At 51.5% G+C, this 22,208-nt stretch overlaps 2 protein-coding genes across 3 annotated transcripts in view; both read left to right on the top strand.

The window, feature by feature from the left end:
• The window catches only part of TEKT3 (tektin 3), a 164,397-nt gene that overhangs the window by 59,660 nt on the left and 82,529 nt on the right, over positions 1 to 22,208 (top strand). The gene's annotated exons all lie outside the window — the stretch shown is intronic.
• CDRT4 (CMT1A duplicated region transcript 4) lies at positions 423 to 12,794 on the top strand (the record flags this gene model as incomplete). Its single annotated transcript, XM_079904489.1, has 2 exons — positions 423 to 492; positions 12,337 to 12,794. The coding sequence occupies 2 exons, from the start codon at positions 423 to 425 to the stop codon at positions 12,792 to 12,794; spliced, it is 528 nt and encodes a 175-aa protein (XP_079760615.1).

Below are 22,208 nucleotides of genomic sequence, written 5' to 3' on the forward strand. Positions count from 1 at the left end.
GGATTGTAAAAGTATTCCATGCATCCCTCCACTGTGCCAAAGACACACATTAAAGCCCTTGTTTAACTGGATTTCTGACTCAACAAAAACTCCTTTTGTCAGTACCTCAGAATTTCCTGGCACGTTACCCACACATATTTTCTATGTGGATGGCAGTTACGGGTTGCTGTGCACTATTTGTGTATATTTGTGCCTAGAAAGATTCATTTGAAACTAGTAGCACAATGTTTCTCCCTGATTTCAAAAGACCTCTTTCTTGATCTCTGGGGAACTGATCATTGCTATTTTTCTCTTTTAACCATAGGCAACAGTTTCCTGTGTATTCAACTGTCCATTTTCCCTCAAACCATCCATGGTAGTTACATGATAGTCTATTTTGCCAGTTTGCCTTCCTCAAACTGTTTTTCCAGAAACCTTGTGAAATGAGCCACGCCAGGGACTTTCAGAAGCTTCCATGCGGGAGAAGTGGGAACCAGAGGCGATCAAAACGAGGTGAGAAAGCCCAGGGAGAGAGACCCCTATACCAAGTCACGCACAATGGGATAAATGGCTCTGGTAGATGAGGCACAGATAGGACACCTGGGAGGACAGAGGGGGGGCAGGCGGAAGCCCACCTAGGGGGCTGGTCGGCCTCCCGAAAGAAGTGTCATTGGAACAGTCCCGGAAGGAGCGACAAAGGGACTAGAGGGGGGGGGGGCACACGTCTAAATGTATAATCATCCTGAGGGAAGAAAAGGCCATTTCATCCACTAAGAGCAGATGGCCGACTCCCCCGTTGCCGCGTCTGGCGGTGGTGACCTCTGGTAGGTGCACAGGGGATGGAGCACGTGTTGGACCAGGTGGGAGAGGAAATGGAGGCTCTGAGGAAAATCGGAGTAGGGCTTGAGTTGGAATTTGGTCTGTTCAGGCCCCGTGGACTTTCCGTGTTACACAGGGTTTCAGTGAAGCCTGAATCCTGGACTTGGTGGCCCCAAGCTACTGCCTTGTTGCTGTTTTCTGGGCACTTCCCATGCAGTGTCTCATTCAGGCTGCACAATAATCCTACAAGGGAGAGGGGTGTCATTCCCACTTCGCCTATGGAAGAACCTAAAGGTCCGAGAGAGGGGGGAAGTGGTTTGCCCAGTGAAAGGCAGTAAGTGACAGCGCTGGGACGTAAACCGAGGCCTCTCCACGCACCATGTCCGTTCCTCATATTTCTTAGGTCACGTTCCGTGTTTTGCCATCTGACCTCTCGTCGTGGCTGTTATCAAGTCAGCCAGCTCATGCTTTCCTCTGGGTCCTGTACAAGGGGAGCTGCCTGGTGTCTGGATTCCTAATAATCCTTAGAGATTCTGGGGAAATTGCTGTGGCGACTGCAGTGACATCCTTTAATCTAACGATCCAAGTGCCTGGGGACAGAGCAAATTGCCTTCTAGTTGGTTCAGAGAAAATAAACAAATGAGTAAATCATGAGATGTGTCGGTCAGGGATAGTGCTACACAGGGGATTAGAACAGGAGCCAGAGTAGTGACTGCGGGCTGTTTCAGGCTGTCCTGAAGTCGTTCCTGAAGAATTCACACTTAGCTGCGACCTGACTCCTAGGAAGGAAGAACCGTGCGAAAATCAGGGAAAGTGCGTCCCAGGCAGGGCGAGCAGCTACAGAAGGACCCCCCCCCCCCCCCCCCCCCGACGTGGGAAGCTTGGTGTGTTTGAGGCGAGAAGGAGGCACCTGTGGTCGGGGGCGGTGAAGGCTGTCAGGGTGGGCGGGGCTAGACCAAGGGGAGCTCTGTAGGTCAGGGGAAGGGATTTGCCTTGTGTCCTAAATGGGATGGGAAGCCACTGGAGTGTTGGCAGCGGGATAATCTAATCTGATTTATGTTTACAAGTGATCGCTCTGGGTCCCCTGGGGAGAAGGGCTCGCAGAGAACAAGAGTAGAAGAGAAGCAGGGAGACCAGTCAGCCAGGAGGCAGCTGTTGATGCTTGGCTAAGGATGGAGAGGTCGGGAAGTCAGGCAATGGGAGGGGGTGATGGTGGGGGCAGTGGGTAGGGGGCAGGATGATGGATCGCATGTATTCAGTGAAGCAGCAAGAGGAGTCAGGCAGCCCTGATTTTTTTTTTTTTTTTTGGCCGCACCCTGCGGCCCATGGGATCTTAGTTCCCTGACCAGGGATCGAACCCGCGCCCCCTGCCTTGGAAGCGCGGAATCTTACCACTGGACCCCAGGGGAGTCCCAACCCCAATTTTTGAACTGGGCAATTCGGTGAATGGTGGTTGGTGCCTCTCTCTGAGATGGAAAAGACCAGAGAGGAACGTTTTAGGGAGTAAGGCCAAGAGTTCCTTTTTTTTTTTTTTTTTTGCGGTACGTGGGCCTCTCACTGCTGCGGCCTCTCCCGTCGAGGAGCACAGGCTCCGGACGCGCAGGCTCAGCGGCCATGGCTCACGGGCCCAGCCGCTCCGCGGCACGTGGGATCTTCCCGGACCGGGGCACGAACCCGTGTCCCCTGCATCGGCAGGCGGACTCTCAACCACTGCGCCACCAGGGAAGCCCAAGAGTTCCTTTTGAGCCGTGAAAACGTTGATATCCTATTAGACACACCAATGAAGATGTAAAGACGGCAGCTAAAGTCTAGGTGTGGACTTTGGGGAGGGGGTCAGGCTGGAGTGAAGACTCGGCAGATAGATGAGATGCCAAGCCACAGAACCGATGGACGTCACCTTGGCACCTGAATTTGGGGTGAAAGAAGGAAGGAGGAGTTGAGTTTCTTCTTTGAGCATCGGGAAGGATGCTGATGCCATTGACAGAAACAGCGTGTGGAGACAGACGAGGCGTCTGTGGACCTGTGGGGTGGTAACCGCTACTGACTTTGGTCTTGAACAAGTTTGAATTTGATGGAAATACAAGTGCTTAGAGGAGGTTGTTTAATAAGCAGTTAGAAACAAGGGACTAGTCTCAGGGAAGAGATGGGTCCCAGGAGCATGTTTTGGTTCATTGTCAAGGTCCCCGTGGAATTGAGGTTACAGAGTGATAAGGCTCAGGTGGAAAGATTAATTTTGACCAAATTCAAAAGAAAATGAATCATCATTCAGGATGCCAACATCTTAAATTTATAATGGGACCTGTACCTATGAGTTACTGGGTTATTGGTTTTTAGAAGATTGCTGAGAGCACAAGAGCAAAAGGGGACCCCTTTAATCAACTCAGATAGCCAACGAGCCCGCCTTGTGTTTGGTCACTTCTCAGAGAACCAGCCCTGCCCTTCCCAAGTCCCTGCTCCCCCGCACAGCGTGGAGGAAACGTGCAAACTGTGGAAGGATCTGTCCCACATGTCCTTGCTTTCTTAGTAGAAAATATAGGACACAATTCGACAACTTCGTGATGGCTCAGGGACCTCACTGAGGACCTCTGTGCTTTTTACTGGCTGTGGTCGTGCTGGGACAGCCTCGTCACGGCAGGGGGCTGGGGCGGGGAGTTGAGGCTGGTGGCCCTTCACTAAGTGCCCTGCGCTCCTTGTGCTTTTATAGAAACTTGGTTTCCTTTTTGAAGTTCTTTCATTCCCTTCCCGGTCGCACGGTGTCTGGACCATCGGCTGGAGTGTTTCATCCCTCCTGGTTGGGAGAGGGTTGTGGTGTGGCCTTCGCTTGGCTCCTATGCCTGGAGCCCTAGAGACCCACCCCTTGAAAGTTTAGAGAGCATTTTTCATTGATCGCATTGCTGTTTCCCTGCTAGCACATCCAGTCTTAACAAAGCATCACACAGCACAGGAACTCCATATTTTGTAATAACATATATGTGTGTGTGTGTGTCTGTGTGTGTGTGTGTGTGTATATATATGTGTGTGTACATACACACATATATGAATATACACACACATGCATATACACGCATACATATACACGTGTATGTATGCATACACGTGTATACATATTCACACACATACACATATGTACATATACGTACATATATACACATGCATATATATCCTGTTATATATATAAAACTGTTATATTCAGTGGTATGTATATATACATATATATAAAACAGAATCACTTTGTTGTATACCTGAAACTAGCACAACATTGTGAATCAACTATACTTCAATTAAAGGAAAACCCTAAATATCTGTGCAAAGATAAAAAAAACCCCAAAATAAAGCCTCACAGAGCATAGCGTGCTTCTCGGCGATTTCCCCGTGCACAGCTGGTCTTGGCCTCAGGGAGCTGATTCTCTCTAACTTCTTCCCTGACCTTCTATGACGGTGGCATCTGGGGCTTTAGCTGTGGTCCTCCTGCCTGAAGTCGGCTTCACTTTGCCAGTCGCGCACAGACTCTGTTTTAGCTTCTGGCCTCATCAGTGTGGAATGTGCTGCGGTAAACGATGGGCCTTGGAGCTGGTAGGAACCCTAGAGACCGTGGTGGCAAATATCCTGCTGCTCAGGGAGGATAGGGGATCAGGGAGGATACTACCCACCTCCCAGGACTGAGAGGGGAGGGGCTTTGGTGGTACCGAGAACTTTGGGGGACCAGAAACCTTCAGTGGCCAACATTTTCTGAGCACCTTCCAATGCACAGGTTTATAAAAGCAGAAGGGCACCAAGGAGCTCTTCATCTTTCAGAGTCACTGCTCATCACTCATAGTGGCTAAAGTTAAAAACACGAACGGAGGAATGATTAATAATATGATTAATAATGGTTCATTCATTTGATGGATGGCTAAGCAGAGGAATCTCTAAGACCACAAAGGTAGATAGTTTAATGTTAGAGCAAAAATGATAGATTAAGACGAAACTACGTTTTGTGCCCATACCATGTTAGAACTAGGTGAGAGCACATAGGTCAGAGTCGTGTGATGGTAATGGGACTGTGAGATTAAAACATAGCATTTCCAAACTTTCTCTAATGCTGATTTATAATTCCCGTTATGGGAAGACATACAAATAGGGACTTCCTTAGCGGGCCAGTGATTAGGACTTCACGCTTCCACTGCAGGGGCCTGGGTTCGATCCCTGGTTGGGGAGCTAAGATCCCGAAAACCTCTAGACCAAAAAAAAAAAAAGAAAAGAAAAGAAAAAGCAATACAGCAAAATGCAGCTGACCGTCATTGACACGACATAGGCCTTGAGTTGCTTTTCTGGGAAAGGGGATGATTTGCTCTATTTCCTGCTCACAATCTGCCCGTGAACGTGGGGCTGGTGACGTGGGAAGGGGTGTGGGACTCCAGTTACTGAACAGGGTCGTCTCCGCCCAGCTTTGATTTCAGCCTCCTTCACTCCATCTTCCAACTTTAACGGTGCCGAGTATCCATCTACGCGGCTTTTCCTCCTCTGCTTCATCCCCAAACGTCGCATCTTCCTTTTGTTTCATCTCCATCTTGTAAGCTGTTTTAGGACTGAAATGATTGCTGAGTATGAATGAAGAGATTCAGGACAAGGTGCAGCCAAAGTCAAACCCTTAATTTTCACAAGGGTGGTTTATCTATATTGTGGTTCAGCTGCGGACAACTCACCCCAGACAGCTGGGAGTTTGATTTCATTGCAATTTGTGTTTACGGGTGACCCAAGAGTTGGGTGCGAAGTGTGATGCCTGGATTGTCTCTCATCCTGGCATGAACCGGGATAAAGCCTGACACTGAGGCCACGCTGTCAATGTGTTGATGGGATAATTGAACCCTGCAGAAGGCAGCCACTTTGGTACTTGGCTTCTAGGCAGTCTCAAATGAAAGTCACTTCTCTTTTTTTTTAAACAAGATAAAGGATTTTAATATGTTTAAAGCAAAGTTTAAGAAAATAATCAGGTGGAACGAGGCCTTATGAAAAATTCCCCAATTAAGAAAAATAAGTACAGGTAAACAGGCAGAAAAATCAAATTAATACAAGGATAAAAAAATAAAATTTTGCTCCTAATTATTACCTACAATATTGTTTTGTAAAAGAAAGCATTGTTTCTATGATTTGCTTGAGATTTCTTTTATTTTTTTCTTAAAGATATTTTAAATGTGGGTAATATATACCATGTTAAAAATTCACCCTTTTCATTAAGGGATAAAATGAAATTTGAATTCCCTCCTTCGCTCTCTGGTCCCCTGGTCCCTGCCCTGAAGGTAACCAATGTTAGCAGTTAGCAAGTCACCTTCTTCAAAGCAAACACTGGCCTGGGTTGCTAGTGCTTTGAGCATCGTAAAAGGGGGTGGCCGGGCCGCTGATTGTGGCCAGCCCTGGGAGATGCCTGTCTGTTTCCCTCATTGTTCCAGAGAAGCAGAACTTCCTCTTTCTGACTGATTACACATTGTGAAGCCACACATTTTCATGGTCCCTTTACTCCTGAGCCAGCTGTCAGGCAGAGACAGGGTCTCCGAGCACAAACTGCTTGAAGCCTTTCATGTCTGGTTTCCTGAGTACGAAAAGGCAGGGCTGGTTCTTGCTGCCTGGTTTTTCATCTCTTTCCTAGCGGTCTAGCCTATCAGTGTACCCGGCTGCCCCAAAACGGCCACGGAAGGAAAAGGCTGAAAAGCTCTCCTCTGATCAGGCCTGTTGGGCTTGTTTGGGAAATTACATTAAAAAATTTGAAACTTGATCTCTAGACACTTACGGCCATGGGTGCTTTTAGCCTGACGGGTCTTTGTATTACATCTTAAAGTGGGAATTTTAATATTTATAACTGAACATTCCTCAGATAAATATAAAATTCAGATGCGTAGTTTTACCCAGTGCCCAATGCTTCTTCCTGTAACGCGTTTGTCAAGTGTTTATTCAGCCAACTCAGCATCGCGGTTCCTATGCAGAATCCATGCTGCTTGGAAACAGCCTGTGTGATCCTCACACAGAGAAGAGGAATGTGGGCTCCGAGCAGAGACGCGGTGCACTCGGAATCTGAGACCCTCGAGGCCTGCCGTCCACCACCCCGGGTCCTTCAAGACTCAGCACAATCATCTCCTCTCCTTGAACCTGTTTCTTGCCATCCCTCCCCACCCAGGCTGAGTTAGGAAGCTTGTGGTCTGTCTCCTCACTGGGCAGGGAGCCCCTTGAACCAAGGCTCGGTCTCATTCTGCTTTGGGCCTGGTACGTGCAGGCACCGGACACCCATCTGCAGAGTGGCCGAGGGGACTTGTTCTGGTCTCTACAGGGATTTCTCCGCTTTTGTTTCTGATGACTCAGGTGGCATGGATTAGTCTTGTTTGATCTGTTATCAGCGTGGGAAACGAACGTGCCTTGTGGACCCTTGACACTGAGAAGGGTAGACCCCCCAAGGCAAGAGGTGAGCATGGCGCGTCCACAGCGGGTTCTGGGTGAGCGCGGGATCCGCACCTCTTAGAAGTGCGGTGTTTGGAGCTCGGCGTACATTTGCGGAGTGCCTGCGTGCCTGAGTGAACTGATGTTGCGTGGCCGTGGGCACTTGAACTCTGTTTCCACTTTTGTGTCCCTCAAAGTCCGTGCATAATCACTAGAGAATGTGGAGGGTACAGAAGGGTTCTCAAGAAGCGGCGTGTTCCCTCCCTCCCGCCGCAATGGTGAATCGGTGATGCCAGGTCTGTGTTAGAAGACCGTCCCATCTCATGAGACTCCCATCTCTCCCCCCACCCCTGGTGTGCTTGGAGATCGTTGCCCCCCCCCCCCGAAAGAGGCGTGGTCTGTATCAGCTACCAAAGCTGCCCGTCATGTGCAACTTGGCTTTTTAACAGAGCTCAGTGATGGGCTTGTCCCTCCTCTCCCTGGAGTGTGTGTGTTTGCAGAAGAGAAGGTGGCCAGCACGTTGTCCCATAGTGAGGGGTGAGGGGACACCAACTTGCCTCTCCCCATCCCGCTCCCCTCTGCGTGAACAGCTCTGGAATCCTCAGGGCTCCCTAGCATCAGATCAGGATCTCGTGGAGGCCCCCCTGGAGCCCACCAGTTCCATGGTCTCGGGGGGACGGGACAGGGTGAAGAGGTGGAGAGAGCCGTGATGGGGGTGGTGCTCACGGGAGGTCCGTGGGGGGCACTGGGCTTCCTCAGGTCTGAAGTGCAGGGAGGGGGTCAAAGCGTACACTCGGCCTGTAAGATGGGAGCACTGCTCGGATGAAGATCAGTGCAGACACCCCACGTGGCGCCAAGTTGATTCATGCCCAGCTCTTAGAGATAAGCCTCCAGGCACTTCTGGCCTAAGTGGAAGCTTCCTCTTCACCCCAAATAAATGAGTAGTAGCCAGAGGGCAGATAAGGAAAGAGCGGGCAGGGGAGGAAACGGGAAGTTGAGGAGGGTAACACACAGAGGTGAAAAGAAACTCTGCATCAGCTTCCTGTCGGGGAAAATGTGGTTCTCCCTCGGGGAACAGACAAGCTCCCCGGATCGTTTAGGGAGAAAAGTGAGAGGAGATGCAAGCAACACAAGATGCCTGCAGGTTAGAGCAGAGCAGAGAGGACAGAGGGAAGTGGGTCTGGTCTCCGGGGAGTGCTGGGCCCTCGCATTGGCTTGGCGCTTCTGGGGATGGGCACTTTCGTGAGGCCAACCTTCTGAGGCTGGTTCTGGAGGAAGTGAGTCATTGGAGACCCAGCTATACCCTGAGCAAGTTTGTCCCTCTGTCCACTTACGGCAGAGCCTCCTCTGATGCTCAAGGTTCCAAAACAAGGGCTGGCGAGGACATTGTTTCAGAGTTCTCCCAGCCGTTTCCCTGGTTTACTAGTTCCCTGAGATGCCCTTCCCAGTGAGTGAATGAATGAATGATTCCCTGGTCATATGAGGTTAGGGGATGCTGCATCCCAGTTTCCCTCTGGAGAGTTACAGAACAAGTCAGCCTATCACAGGCTCTGAAATGCCTGCACTAAAGGAATTTAACACGTCATCTTTCAGGCCAGCTGGACTGCGGACAGGCTTGCTGTATTTCTATTGCAAAACCACACAGACTATGTGTATGGGGGCCCCCTGGATTAAAAAGTATATGCAGCCCTTAGAGGGTGGTCTTTGCCATGGACTTTTCCCCTCCTTTAAGTAACACTCTTAACATCTTGAGAGATTCCTGCGTTCTCTGGGGGCACAGCTCAGGAGACACTGGAGCCAGATACTGTCTTGCCCATCAGGGGTGTGCAAACAGCACTACTTACACAGCATTTGTGGGGCAAACAGTCTGAGTGGGGTGGACTCGTGCCCACTCATCCAATCGGTCCTGCCTGGAACCCACAAAATCCTTTTGCAGGATGGTTTTCCGAGATAAGGATGCAGCCTGTGGCCACAGATAGAGCGTGAATTAGTTCTGCACCGAAGCACCACCCTCAACCCCAGTGTTCTTAGCTCAGCGCTTTCTTCGGTCTTAGTGGTTCCCGTATTGGCAGGTGGTGGTGGGAATGCTCCAGGGTCCTTTAAAATGGTTAAAGGCCACTGATATGCAGTCCTGAACATACATAACAAAGAATCCTTGAATATACGTCGGAATTGAATGTGTAAATTCTTAAATCTGTGTCTTAGAACTTAAAAAAGACTGAAGTGACCTCCTGGACCTGTTTCCTATCTCTGAAGTAGTTAAAACCCTATAAACCTTCAGTGTTTTGGGGGGGTTTAGATTCTACGATAGCGGTTCCCAAACCTTGCTGCATGTTAGAATCCAGCTTTTAATTCCGCTGCCTGTGTTGTATCCTATTCCAATTAGATCACAATGTGGTGGGGTGGGGGCAGGGAAGAGCCAGGTATTTGAATTTTTTAAAGATCCCCAGTAATCCCAACATGCAGCGAAACTGGGGGCACTGACGTAGAAGCACTTTATTTTTATTATAACATTTTATTATAACGACCACGCCTCTGTGAGAGAAGCAGGACAGGAGCTCGTCCTCACCTCGTAAGTGAGATGACAAAGGTCGTACGGGGCGAAGAGACACGATCCAGGTCACAGATCAGGTTCCAGACAAGTGTCATTCCTTACTTGGGCCAAACCCGGCCAATCAGACTAGATTCTGGGGATGTTGGGATATGAGACCGGGGGGTGGGTGGGAGGAACTGGGCTTGAAAACCCAGAGGATTGAACACGGGCCTTCGTGCCTGAAGGAGAAACAAGAAAACCCCTTCAGTGTCATGCCTCCTGCCCTAGCAATGCTGCCTCTGTCTGGGGACCACTGGTCTGCGTTTCATTTCTAGGGACACAGAATGGACCCCGCGTGCCAGAGTTGGAGGAAATTATCAGAGCCCACAGCTTGTCTTCAGACTTAATGTCGACTATTTCTCTCCTTTGATTTTCTATTTTTTTTATAAAGTTATTTATTTCACGTATTTACTTTTGGCTGTGTTGGGTCTTTGTCACTGCGTGCAGGCTTTCTGTAGTTGCGGCGAGCGGGGGCTACTCTTCGTTGCGGTGTGCGGGCTTCTCACTGTGGTAGCTTCTCTTGTTGTGGAGCACAGGATCTAGGCGCACAGGCTTCAGTAGTTGCGACGTGTGGGCTCAGTAGTTGTGGCTTGCGGGCTCTAGAGCGCAGGCTCAGTAGTTGTGGTGCACGGGCTTAGTGGCTCCGCGGCATGTGGGATCTTCCTGGACCAGGGCTTGAACCCATGTGCCCTGCATTGGCAGGCAGGTTCTTAACCACTGCGCCACCAGGGAAGTCCCTTTCCTTTGATTTTTAAACAAGTCCTCCCCGTGAGTTTTGAGGCTGTCTCGGACATTCCCACCCTTGATTGTGCAGTATCCTAGTCTCTGCATCAGCAGGCGTGAGAACACCTACCAGTCTGTGGAATTGTCCTATCAGCCGTGGGGGCTGTTATGGGAGCAGTGGGATGGGGCAAGGGGCTCTGAGGGGGATGCTGTGGAAACGAACGATTCACTAGTAACTGGGCTTCTCTGAAGCTTCAGGGCTCATAAACTAGAGGCTTAGAAGCAAGGATGAATGATCCCACATCCCCCAAATATCACCGGTTCAGAGCATTTTTCCACCGTCTGACATGATTGATTAATCCTATTGTATGTATGGGGAGAAGTACTCACATTTCTTACTTAAAAAAAAAAAATACACTTATTTTTATTGTATAATTCAATGTGTTTTTTGTTTGTTAGTTTGTTTTTGTTTTGTTTTGTTTTTGTCGCACCGCATGACTTGTGGGATCTCAGTTCTCTGACCAGGGATTGAACCCGGGCCACGGCAGTGAAAGCGCCGAGTCCTAACCACTAGGCCGCCAGGGGACTCCTGGTACTCACGTTTCTAATAGCCCTACAAACGTGGAGGATAAGCCAGGAATTCCTTTGGTTAGAGGTGGGCAAGCAAGGACAGTGACCCCTTGGATGACATACTCTGTGTTGCTGGGGACTTGGAATGGATGGCCTGACATTCTAGGTCTTAGAAGGAGACATAAGGTGCTTCAACTTCCATTTTAGCATCATTATTATTACATGAAACTCTCTCTAGCTTAGAAGACTATTTGAGCATTATTTCTTCCCTAGCTTCAGAAAAATGATATTGTGAATTCTCCTAAAAAGTATTGTCATGAAAGATTGCCACTAAGACTTAGCAGTTAGGAATCCATGAGGCCTGAATCTGACTAGGTTTGACAAAAACTCGCTTTTTTTTTTTTTTTAAGAGTTTGAATGAATCTTTAGGATGCTATGCTTCGTGAGGTATATTATAATAAAACACTGACATTGGGAGTGTTACTTATAAATGCAGTGGCGTTGAAGGTGACCCCCGTCAAGAGCTCGCTCCCTTGCCTTCCACAGTGGTTCCTCGATGAGGAGGGAAAAGGGGTGGAAAGTCTGGCAGTCGCTCCCCTGAGGGCCGCGTTTCCCACCTGCACAAGCCGGTCCTCGTGTATGTTGCAGCCAAAAGAAAGATTTAGAGCTTATTCAGCCTCAACCAGGGCCACTCACAGGAGGTGCTCAAACCAGCAGCGGCGCCTGGGAGTGACTTAGAAATGCAAGTTCTCCAGTCCCCAGAGCAGCTCTGCGGAGTCTGCATCCTTGGGCCGGGACCCCGCCGCCGTGTTTTCCCAGGCTCTCCCGGGGTTTAGTGCTCACAGAGGTGGAGTGGCGTGGCCCTGGACCGATGGTTCTCAAAGTGGGGTCACAGCTCCCCACCTCACCCGTGACCTTGTTAGAAGCCACCCGATCTCTTAGTCCTTGGACGTTGGCAGGAGGCAGTGGACACATTCCCTGGGACTTTCCAATGTTCGCGGATGAACCTGTAAAGTAATCCATTCTCCGATAAGCACAGAGTCTTAACTGCTGGACTGCCAGGAAAGTCCATGTCTCCTAACTTTGGATTTCATTTTATTCCCACTGAATACGGGGGATGGAAGGGCTATCATGCATGATGGGGGGGAAATCCAACATGTAGTTCCGATACCCTCCGACCCTTAAAGAATGGAATCATTGGCCGCGAGTGCCTCTAAATTGCCCGTATTTCTCGTTGCCGGTAGAACTGACAGAAAACATCGGGCTTCCTGTGAATCTGCTTGAGAAACATGACCTGTGGCCCGCCTATGTCACGTACACATCCCCGCTGGTGAAAAGACTGATTGAGAAAAGCAAAGCCAGAGACGTGGAACGCTTGCAAACGGCCGAGGAGAGCCGGCCGACATGCAGGCAGAGAAAGCCTCCCAGCGTCATCCAGCTGGAAAGGAGAAAGTCCTTCACGTCCTTAGGCAACATGATGTTCAAGGACGTGGGGTCAGAGACCATGCTCTCGGCGTGGGGCTCTTTCTCCATGTCGGACACGGGTCCCCCCGTGGTTCCAGAGCGCACCCACTTCCACGCGGATGCTAGGGCAAGTCCCACCGCCGACTACAACAAGATCATCTTCTCCCGGAAGCCGAGGATGAGGGTGCTTCCGTACCGCTCACTGCTGGCCGGCGAGGAGAAACGCCCCGACGTTTAACAGGGAGTCCCCGCAGCCGCCCCCAAGCTTGTACAGCAGTTAAGGGCCATTTGCCACATATTTCGTGACGGCCTTTGCGTTGGAACTTGCCCCTGCTCGGGCAGAGGTCGGCTGAGATCAACCAGATGGAATGTGGGCCACGGAGGGGGTGAGGGCACCCCGTCTGGCAGTGCAGTCATGTGCGGGTGGGAAGCCCCCGGGCTCTAGATCCTGCCAGAGATGCTTAGGACCCAGCTGGGGGTGAATCAGTCCTGGTCCAGGCAGGAGACAGCAATCACACCAGAGATCCTTTGATAGAAAGAATTTCTAGCCAGGTAGCTGCAAAGGCAGGAAGGGGGCACAGAGATGTGGATGGAGGGGGCGCCCGCAGGAAGCAGGCTGGGGGGACAAAGAGAAGGCGTTAAGAGTTAGACACTCGGAGAAGGGGCAGGTGGGCTGCATCTCAGCTCCCAGACGCTGGTGTCCTGAGCTCACAGGAGACCCCTTTGGGGGTGGCAGCCCTGCCTCTGAGGAGGGGGAGCTGTTTGGCTGACGGACGCCCCGAAGTTGGCTCTGAGAGTGTTCGGAAAACCAAAATGGGACTCAAATATTTGTTTCTGGAAGGAGTTGACACCGTCCGAGTGAACGAGAATTGCTGGGGAAAACAGAAAGGGACAGGAAGCCGACAGAGGTAAACAGGAAACAAATCAGGAGCGAGTTCCTTCTTCTTCCTTCAGCCTCCGGACTCCCTCTGGCTCTTTTGATGGGCAGAGCCTCACCGGGAGGGGAGCAGAAATGTGATTTGCAGGATCCCAAGTCCTGCATCTCAAAGCAGAGTGCAAAAGGATGGGCTTGGAGCCAAGGGAAGATGAGCTCACTACCTGCCCGGTGGGGTTCTGGGCGATCCCACCTTGCTGCCCGCCTTGGCACCTGGTATTGGGATGTTTGCTCCTTGGAGGGTTTACAAAGTGGCAGTGGAGACCCGGGCGTCCCCTGCTGAGAAATGGAGGATTTTTCTTCCCTGTAGTTCTTTAAGTCTTGTGGAGCTCATTTGGCTGGGGGAGAGGTTCCCGGCTGGACCCCAGCTATGCTTTGTCAGATGCAGCTGGCATTGGTCCACCCATGCTCTGAGCTGTTCCCACTTGGCCTCAAAGCAAACGATGCTGTACTCAGTCTGGACGCAGAAGACTCTGTCTTTAGACACAAAGAGACTCGAGTTATGACAGGCAGACCACACGGTCTCAGGCTTGGGGCTTGCCTGCTGAGCATGCCCTCATTGGTAGCATCTCTCTTCTTTGCCCTCACCTGAGTTTCTCTGCTTATATTTGTGAAGCAGTTAATACTCACCCTGTTTCCCTCACGGAGACATAGAAGATGCAATGTGCTAGTTGCTGGAAGAGGCTGAATTTTTGCAAAAAGAATAGGTGATTTCCAGTGAATCTGAATGACTGTATTTGGGTCCACGGAACATTTATAGACATGGAGGCTGGTGATAAATTCCCAATGAGAATTCTTCTCTCTTCTCTCCTTTTATGGGGGTTTATAGCCAGAGTATGTTTGGGAAGCTATGGATTATAGATCCTCATTGTGTTAGTGTTCGCATAGTTTTTTGGGTGTTTTGTTGTTTCTGTTTTTTTAAATCTCTAGGTGTTTGGCAGTTGTTACACGCATATACTCTCTAAGTTAAAATGGTTGTTTTATAGATAGTATTGTTTAGATTAGTTTAATTCTCAGCCTGTTACAACCACACAAGCAGGAACCAAGGACATACGCACTCTATGCTGTGATGAAAATGGCTTGTGTCTGTGACTGTGGTCCAGACGCATTGTCTCCTGAGGCCGTTTTTGAGAGAGAAACAGTCTAATTCCTTGGAAAGGAGGGAGTCCCTTCAAGGCCAAGCTGGGTTCGCAGGTCCCTGGGGGGGTGACTGTGTAAACAAGGCTGCAGTGCTGGTGGGTGCGGGCCGGGTGCTTGGCGGTGGCCTGGGAGCCCTCCACTTGGCAAGGGAGGCGGGGGGCGGGGCGGGGGGAAGGCCTCAACCCAGGGGCCTGGGGGAGCCATGCACTTGATAGACAGCAAATCCTCCTCTTCCTTTCGTGGGCCGGAGGACCTTGCTATAGGAGGCGCGACTGCCCCACAGTCCCCTTAATCTTTTCTTAGGACATGGATAAAAGCTGGGTACCCCGAGGTAGGGATTTTGACCCCTGGGATTTGGTGGGCGTCCTGGGAGGTGGAGGAGAAGTCACACGTAGCCCAGGGACCCCAAGCAGGGACTGGCTCCGTGTCCCTGGAGACGGAGACCCGCAGCGGAGTCCCAGCCCCGTAGCCTCGCTCCGCGTGTCGGCAGAGGTGGTAAAAAAGATCGTAGAAGTGCTTTGTGAGATGTGGGCTGGCCAGGGTGCCCGTCAGGACCGAGCGTCTCTTTTCAGCTTTAGCTGAGTCATTCGTTCCTAGAAGCTTCTTGGAAGCCCCTCCTTTCTGGAGTGACGGGCAGGGGCGGCAGGTTATCGGGGCCACAGATAAGACAGGATGCGAGCCGGAGGGGGGAGGTAAACAGGGGCCTGGGGTTTACTGTGAGCTGATGTCGTCAGAGCCCGGACTGAAGCTCAGACCTGGGTTTGTGTTTGTCAAATAATCAGGAAACCCTCCCTCTTCCTCCTTCACTAACCCCTCCCCACTCGCATCTCTTCGGGGGTGAGGGCAGGCAGCGCCGGCAGGGGATGCGGGAACACCCCAGCTTTAGGTGCCACCCCATATTCTGTGCCTTGGTCCTGACGATGATCCGATGTCTATATGGGACAGGGCGGGATAAACAGTGTCATGAAAATGACCTTGGGCTTAATGCCAAGGCCCCCATCTCTTCTCCCAGGCTCTCTATTCCAGGGCAAATAAAAGTTCCCACTCCACCTGAGGCCTTTCTAGGAAGCTTCTACTGCTGGGGGCCGGGCAGAGCTCGTGGTACCAATCCACTTCCTCTTCAGGTCTAAGTGTTCAGCCACCCAGGACCCTCCAATGCTTTTGGTAGACAAGGCAGGTGAGAAGCACAACTCTTCCAGCAAGTCAGCATGGTTTCTGCGGACCGCCAGTCAGGAGGGGTTTGTGGAGAGAGGAGTTGGTTCCAGAGAAAGTGGCGGCTGGAAGGAAGCTCGCCCCGAGGGCCACACGTGCGCCAGCACCTGTGCACACGCTTCTGCGTGTTGCAGCGCGTCCACATCCATTCACTGTCCAGGGGCTTCTGCATGCTTTCCTAGCTGACCCTGAAGGAAGTGAGCCCCTCTGGGACTGGAACCCAGGCCCTCAAGCCCAAGTCCAGGCTGCCTCCCCTGTGCCCGGGTCCCCTCCCCCTTCTCCCCCTCTTTCTCCTCCTCTGTTTCATCACCGGCAGTCCTGCTGGCGCGTCCTCAAGAGGGCAGGTGTGTCCTGCCTGTGGCTGCTGACCCATCTGTCAGGCAGTGGCTTCACTAGAAGCCCGTCGTGTGTGACCCGTGAACCAGAGCTAACTCACCGTCTGCCGCTGGACCAGCAGAGCTAGGAAGGAGGGTCTGGAAGGGCCGTGAGATCTGGACAAGGTCAGCCCTGCTCACGGTCATCTTCCCAGAGCTCGGCCCACAGCCTGGCACACGGTTGGGGCTCAATTACTTACAACGCCAGGTCCTGACACCCGAAACAGAATGCATGGCGAAGCGGTGGTTTCTTTTGTAATATCCAGAGGCTGGAGAGACCACTTGGCCGGGTTGTGTAGAAAGTTTGAGGCAAGCGGCAGGCACCTTTGCTGTAAGGTTCCTTCTGGTCCTGACAGTGTGATTCGAACAAAGGACCCAGCTGGCACCTTGGACGTGCCCTTCCTTGTAGGACGTGGGAGGGATAGAGTAGCAGGACACACAGTCTCCTAAAATTTAACATCTAGTTATTCTGTCCTTTTAAACGACCAATCCATGCCTGTCTGATGGAATTCCAAGTTAATTATACATATTTCCTCCGGGCTTTATCAGAAGGGACAAAATTTCATAGACCTAACAGTTTCTCGGGTGCCGATCGAGGGCACCCGACAGATATGCACTGGGTGCTGGCTTGTGCCAGGTACCCTGCTGGGGCCCAGCCGTGAGCAGGGCAGACACTCAGGCTTCCGTCTGGTGGTGCAAACACCGGACAATCACTTCATGCCATCGCGGTTGCGAGGGGTGTTACAGAGAAGCACAGGATTCTGTGAGGGCGTTCTTGCCTTGAGCTCCTCATGTACCCTCCCCAGGCTCATGAGGAAGGGATTAGAGAAGGAAGCAGGATTCGGATCAGGACAGCTGCTCATGAAAAGGGGTGAGGTCATGGCGCAAGTTTGGCCAAACTGAAGCGTAGTGGCCTGCTGAAGGTTTTGAACTTTGCAAAGCTGCCTTCAGTGTATGCTGGCCTGGCTCTCTTGTTTGTTTCTGTAGCACCATGGAGCTGTCCCCTGGCTGGGCCGAGGTTCAGGGCATGGCCTGTCCCTCCCGGCCCCACGAAGCAACACAGAGGCGGCGCCCACATCTGCACGCTGCTCACCCCAGGCCACTCACTTCCTGCCTTTTTGGCTGGAGGGCTGGCGAGGCAGCTTCAAGGCAGGCCTCTAGCCCCTGTGTTTCCCTGACCAGACCCCGGGCGGGGACCAGGCCCAAGCCCTCAGCATCTGGCCTCTGGCCCACTGAGCCTCACCTCAACTTCCCCAGGTCTCGGAGCAAAGAGACCAGTTCTGGCCTTCCGTGCTTTCTACCAGCATTTCCGGGTTTGTGGAGGTCCCTCTGTAGACCGGGGCAAGGGGTGCGCTTCAACCCCGGGAAGGCAGGGTCCCCGCTCTACGTCTTTCCTCTTTCTGCCCTCGTCTGCAGAGCCTCTCCCTCCTTTTCTTTCCCCCCTCCTTCCTTTCCATTTGAATTTCATTGTTATTTATTTTTTTTGCCATTGCAAAATTAAATGACGCTTGTTTTAAGTGGCTCCGGCTCCCTGCGGTAGAAGGGAGCCGAGATGGCCCAGGCTCCACAAACTTTAGGAGAAGCAGGTCCCTTTAATGCTGGGATCGTGGGTCCCAGCCTCCCTCCTGAGGCCCACGGGGAGCGCCCAGACGCTCTCTGGGAAGCTCTGAGGAATGCTTGCGTAGCTCACGAAACCGCCCCTCAGGGCCCCTGTCACCCTGGCCATTGTCTCACTCCAGAGCAGTTGTCCCAAGGTCCCAGGTCGCTGCTGTCCCACTTCTCCCCAGCCCAGCCATCCGCACGGCTCTCCCAGGTTGTCGCATCAGCAAGTCTACCCTGAAGGCCTGGGCGTGGCAGAAGCACAACAGAGTAAATCACAATTCTATTGGAAGTGTCTCTTTTGGGAGGCCCACAGCCTAAATCTGAATGCTGTTCCCTGGTGAGGGCCAGCTCCACCTCCAATATGGATCTCAACTCATGGCCGTTAACTCAGAATCCAGGGCCAGTTCCCCCTTAATCCTGGAGCCACTGGAGCCACCTCCACCTTCCTTTCCCGGGTCAATAACCTCCCTCTTGGTCACAGAATTGCCACTGGGATACCAAGTGGCCCATTTCTAAGAGGTGGTTTAGTTCTCCTGGCCTGGAGAAGACAATCACAATATTCAAGAGAACACAGTGCAGTTGGGGCTTCAGAACAGTTAGCAGAGGGCTTTGTCTAGTCCTCTCGGGATCCTGCTGGCAGAATGTGGGGAAGTTATGCCTTCTGATGTCCAAGGGTGGGAAGCTCCTGGCAGGATACACACAACAGCACCACCACCATCTCCATCAGCAGTTCCATCACCACCACCATTACCACCACCACCACCACCATCACCACCACCACCATCACCACCACCACCACCACCACCATCACCACCACCACCACCACCATCACCACCACCACCACCACCACCACCTCCACCCTCACCTCCATCTATAGCTATTACTAGTATCATCACCATCACCATGACCATCACCACCACCACCACTACCATTGACATCATTACCACCACTACCATCACCACTGTGACCACCACTACCACCTCCACCACCATCACCACCACCAGTACCAGCACAAACATCATGACCACCATCACCAATACCACAACCTCCACCTTCACCTCCATCTACAGCTATTACTAGTATCATCACCACCACTGTGACCATCACCACCACTTTCACCTTCACCTCCCCCATCTGCAACTCCATCCCCACTACCATCACCAGCACATCACCTCTGAACAAATTTATGAAAGTGCAGCCCTTATTTGTTTATTGAAAAATTATTAAACCAGCAAAGACACAGTCTCAATAAAAGGCCTATTTTATAAATTAGACAGAGGAAGACAATACTTTACTATATCACTTATAAGTAGGATCTAAGAAGGCTGAACTCAGAGAAACAGAGAATAGAGTGGTGGTTACAGGAGCTGGGGGTGGGGGGAGCGGGGAGATATTGGTCAAAGGGTACCAACTTCCCGTTATAAGATGAATGGGATCTAATGTACAGCATGCTGATTATAGCTAATAATACCGTATTATATATTTGAAGGAGGTCTGAAGAGCACATTCTGAGAAGCCCCAGTGTCGGGGGCGGGTGTGGGCTGAGGGACCCAAGTGGAGGCTGGGGAGGCAGGGTGTGAGAGTGGGTCACCTCAAGACACAAAAACGAAAGACAGACTTCTTCCTAAGAATGACCGACAGCCACTGCGGGGTTTTAGGCAGGGAAATAGCAAGCTCTGTTGGTGGAGACTAAACCCTGTTTGGATTCCTCTCTCCCTGGCCCGGCACTGTGAACATTATAGCTCACCCTTAAAGATGGGGGGTGAGGAAAAGCGGGATGTACGGCCCGCCTCTGAGGAGCTCACAAGTGATGTTAGAAGTATATACAGGCATCGCCTCCTCAAGTGGCAGGGGTCCCCTTCCAAGTCATCCACTGACTCCATGTTGCCAACCTGAGAAACTGTGCCTTGTTCCAGCAAAGCTGGGCCTGCTCGGAGCCTTCTGAGCTCCATTGTTTGGTCATGATAGTTTCTGAGTCAGTTCATGGGCTGTACCAAAACCCAGATGCTTTAGAAACACAGAATGAGGGAGGATGTGGAAGGGTGGCTCCTTTAATCTCACCCAGTCGTTCTGAAGACAAGGGAACAGAGGGTCAGAGAGGTCCAGTGATTTGGCCGAGGATTTGAATGCAGTCCCTCCAAATCTTCCCCATCCGCTGCTGACGCCTGTCATGGGCCGGGGAAGGGGCCAGGAGGCCCGAGGGCGGGGCCTGTCCTGGTAGCCCAGAGCAGGCAGCTGGAATTCCTTCAGGAGGGTTCCTGCAAGAACTGAGCTTGGAGCAGGCAGTGACACAAACAGGGTGGATGAGAGGGTGGGACATCCCAGGTACATCCAAACACGGACCGCCATCTACAATTCCTTTTCCTAAAAAAAAAAAGGCAAGCTAAAGATTCTGTTGAAACTTTCTTTCCCAGCAGAGCACCACAGGCAGGTGGTGTTTGCATCCACACCCTGGTTCCGGGACGATCCCTGTCTCTCGTGCTCCAGGAGACTTGGGTTTTTCGAAACGTCTCCAAGCCCACCCCGTTCCCTTCGATCGATTCCATCTTCACGTGTAATGAATTAAAGAGCAGCATTCTTTACGAAAGGCAGGGTGAGAAGTGCTGGAGGGACAAACCATTGCCAGTCCTTTAAAGAGGCAAAATGAGCTCTGTGGCAACTGGTCCACATCCCCTCCCCCGCCCACACCCCAGCCACCAGTCACTCTCCACCTGGAGTTTTCTCTTGATGCCCTGCCGCAGACGGACAGGGCGTTGAGGTCCCCGGAGCTGCCCTCGGTATGGCCAACAGGAGGTGGAGGACAAATAGCCCAGCTTCCTTACCCCTACGTTGGGTGGATAAGTGAGCCAGTCCCACGCTGTCTCTGAGTTCCCAGCGGGACAGAGCCTCGGGTACCCGAGTAGCCGTCCCCTCAAGGATGCCCTGACCCTCGGCCTCCTTTCCTCCTCTGCCCTACTTTTCCACTCCTCTGCTGTGTCTCCCAGGTTCATGTCCCCAGTAGACTCCTTGTTCTTGAATCCTCATCTTAGAGTCTGCTTTTGGGGAACGCAACCCAAGACATCATGCAGGCAATCCCTGGATTATGCAGCCACCCAGGAATAAAGGAGTCCCTTTCTGGGGGAAGTTCCTTATTTTGTGTTTCACTCAGGGCAAAAAGGCTCTTTAAAAGACGGAAAAAACAACGCGCCTGTACATGGTCAAGAAGCCAAAAAGACGTCCGTGGAATATGATGAAAAACAGTTCTCTGTCCCCACCTCCCTGCCTGCCTCCGCCTGTCCCTCTCCCAAGAGGTGACCACCCCTAACCAGTAGATGTGTGTCCCTTTGGAAATGTTATCCTCTGAAAACCTGAAGTCACATCACGTCATATCCCCTCTTAGTAAGAAACCAGAGCCCTTCAAACAGCCAGCCAGCTCTTCTAGTCTCCTCTCTGGACCTCTTCTCCACGTTCTCCTTCGCCCTGGCAGCTCCAGCCTCCTGGACCCCATCACGCCAGCCATCAGGCTCCCTTCTCAGGCTTCTGTACCTGCCACCCTCCTGCCTGGAAGGCTCCTTCCCATCCACGTGCATAGCTCTCTCCCTCACGTCCTGAGAGTCTTGGCTCAAGTACCCCCTTCTCGGCGGAGCTTTTCTCTGAGAAGCTTATCTGCTGCAGCCCATTCCCTGCACTCCTCACACGTATCTTTGGTTTTCTCCGTATCACTTTCCACCTGCTGGACCACTCCACCATCTACTTATTGCTTGTCACAGTAGGATATCAGCTCAGGAAAGCAGAGGGTCTGTCTCTTTTGTTCACCGCTGTATCCCCAGCGCTTGGAACAGTTCCTGGTACAAGGTAGCTGCTTGGGAAAGCTTTGTTGAATGAATGTACACACACATCATACGATACACACTGTCCTACCCGGTGCTTTTCCCATGTAGCCATCTTGGAGGTTGTTTCTCTTGGAACACATAGGATCACTGCATCCTTTTAAGCAGCTGCAGGGTGTAAGGTCCTGTGAGTGTCGGTCATGAACTCAGCTATTCAGCTGGCCTTCCCTTGATGGACGTTTGGGTGGTTTCTGGTCTTTAGCCAGAAACAGAGCTGATGTGTCCCACGTCTCTGCTCACACGGGGACACATCAGCACACGAGGAGTTCCTGGGGTGTGGTAGCCACTTTTTATTCTCATCTGGACAGAAACTATCAAATTGCTTTCGGAAAAGGCCACGTCTATTCACATCCCCCCACAGTGGTGAGAAGGCCTGTTTCCCCCCATCCTAATCAACACGTGTGTTAGCAAACTTTTTGATCTTTGCCAACCTAATCAGTAAAAATTTTACAGATTTTCATCTCTTTCTTCTTTCTTCTTTGCATTTGTTTATATGCCATTTCCTTTTTTCCTCTCTCTCT

This window comes from Stenella coeruleoalba, assembly GCF_951394435.1.
Source record: "Stenella coeruleoalba genome assembly, chromosome: 19".
NCBI classification, from domain to species: domain Eukaryota; kingdom Metazoa; phylum Chordata; class Mammalia; order Artiodactyla; family Delphinidae; genus Stenella; species Stenella coeruleoalba.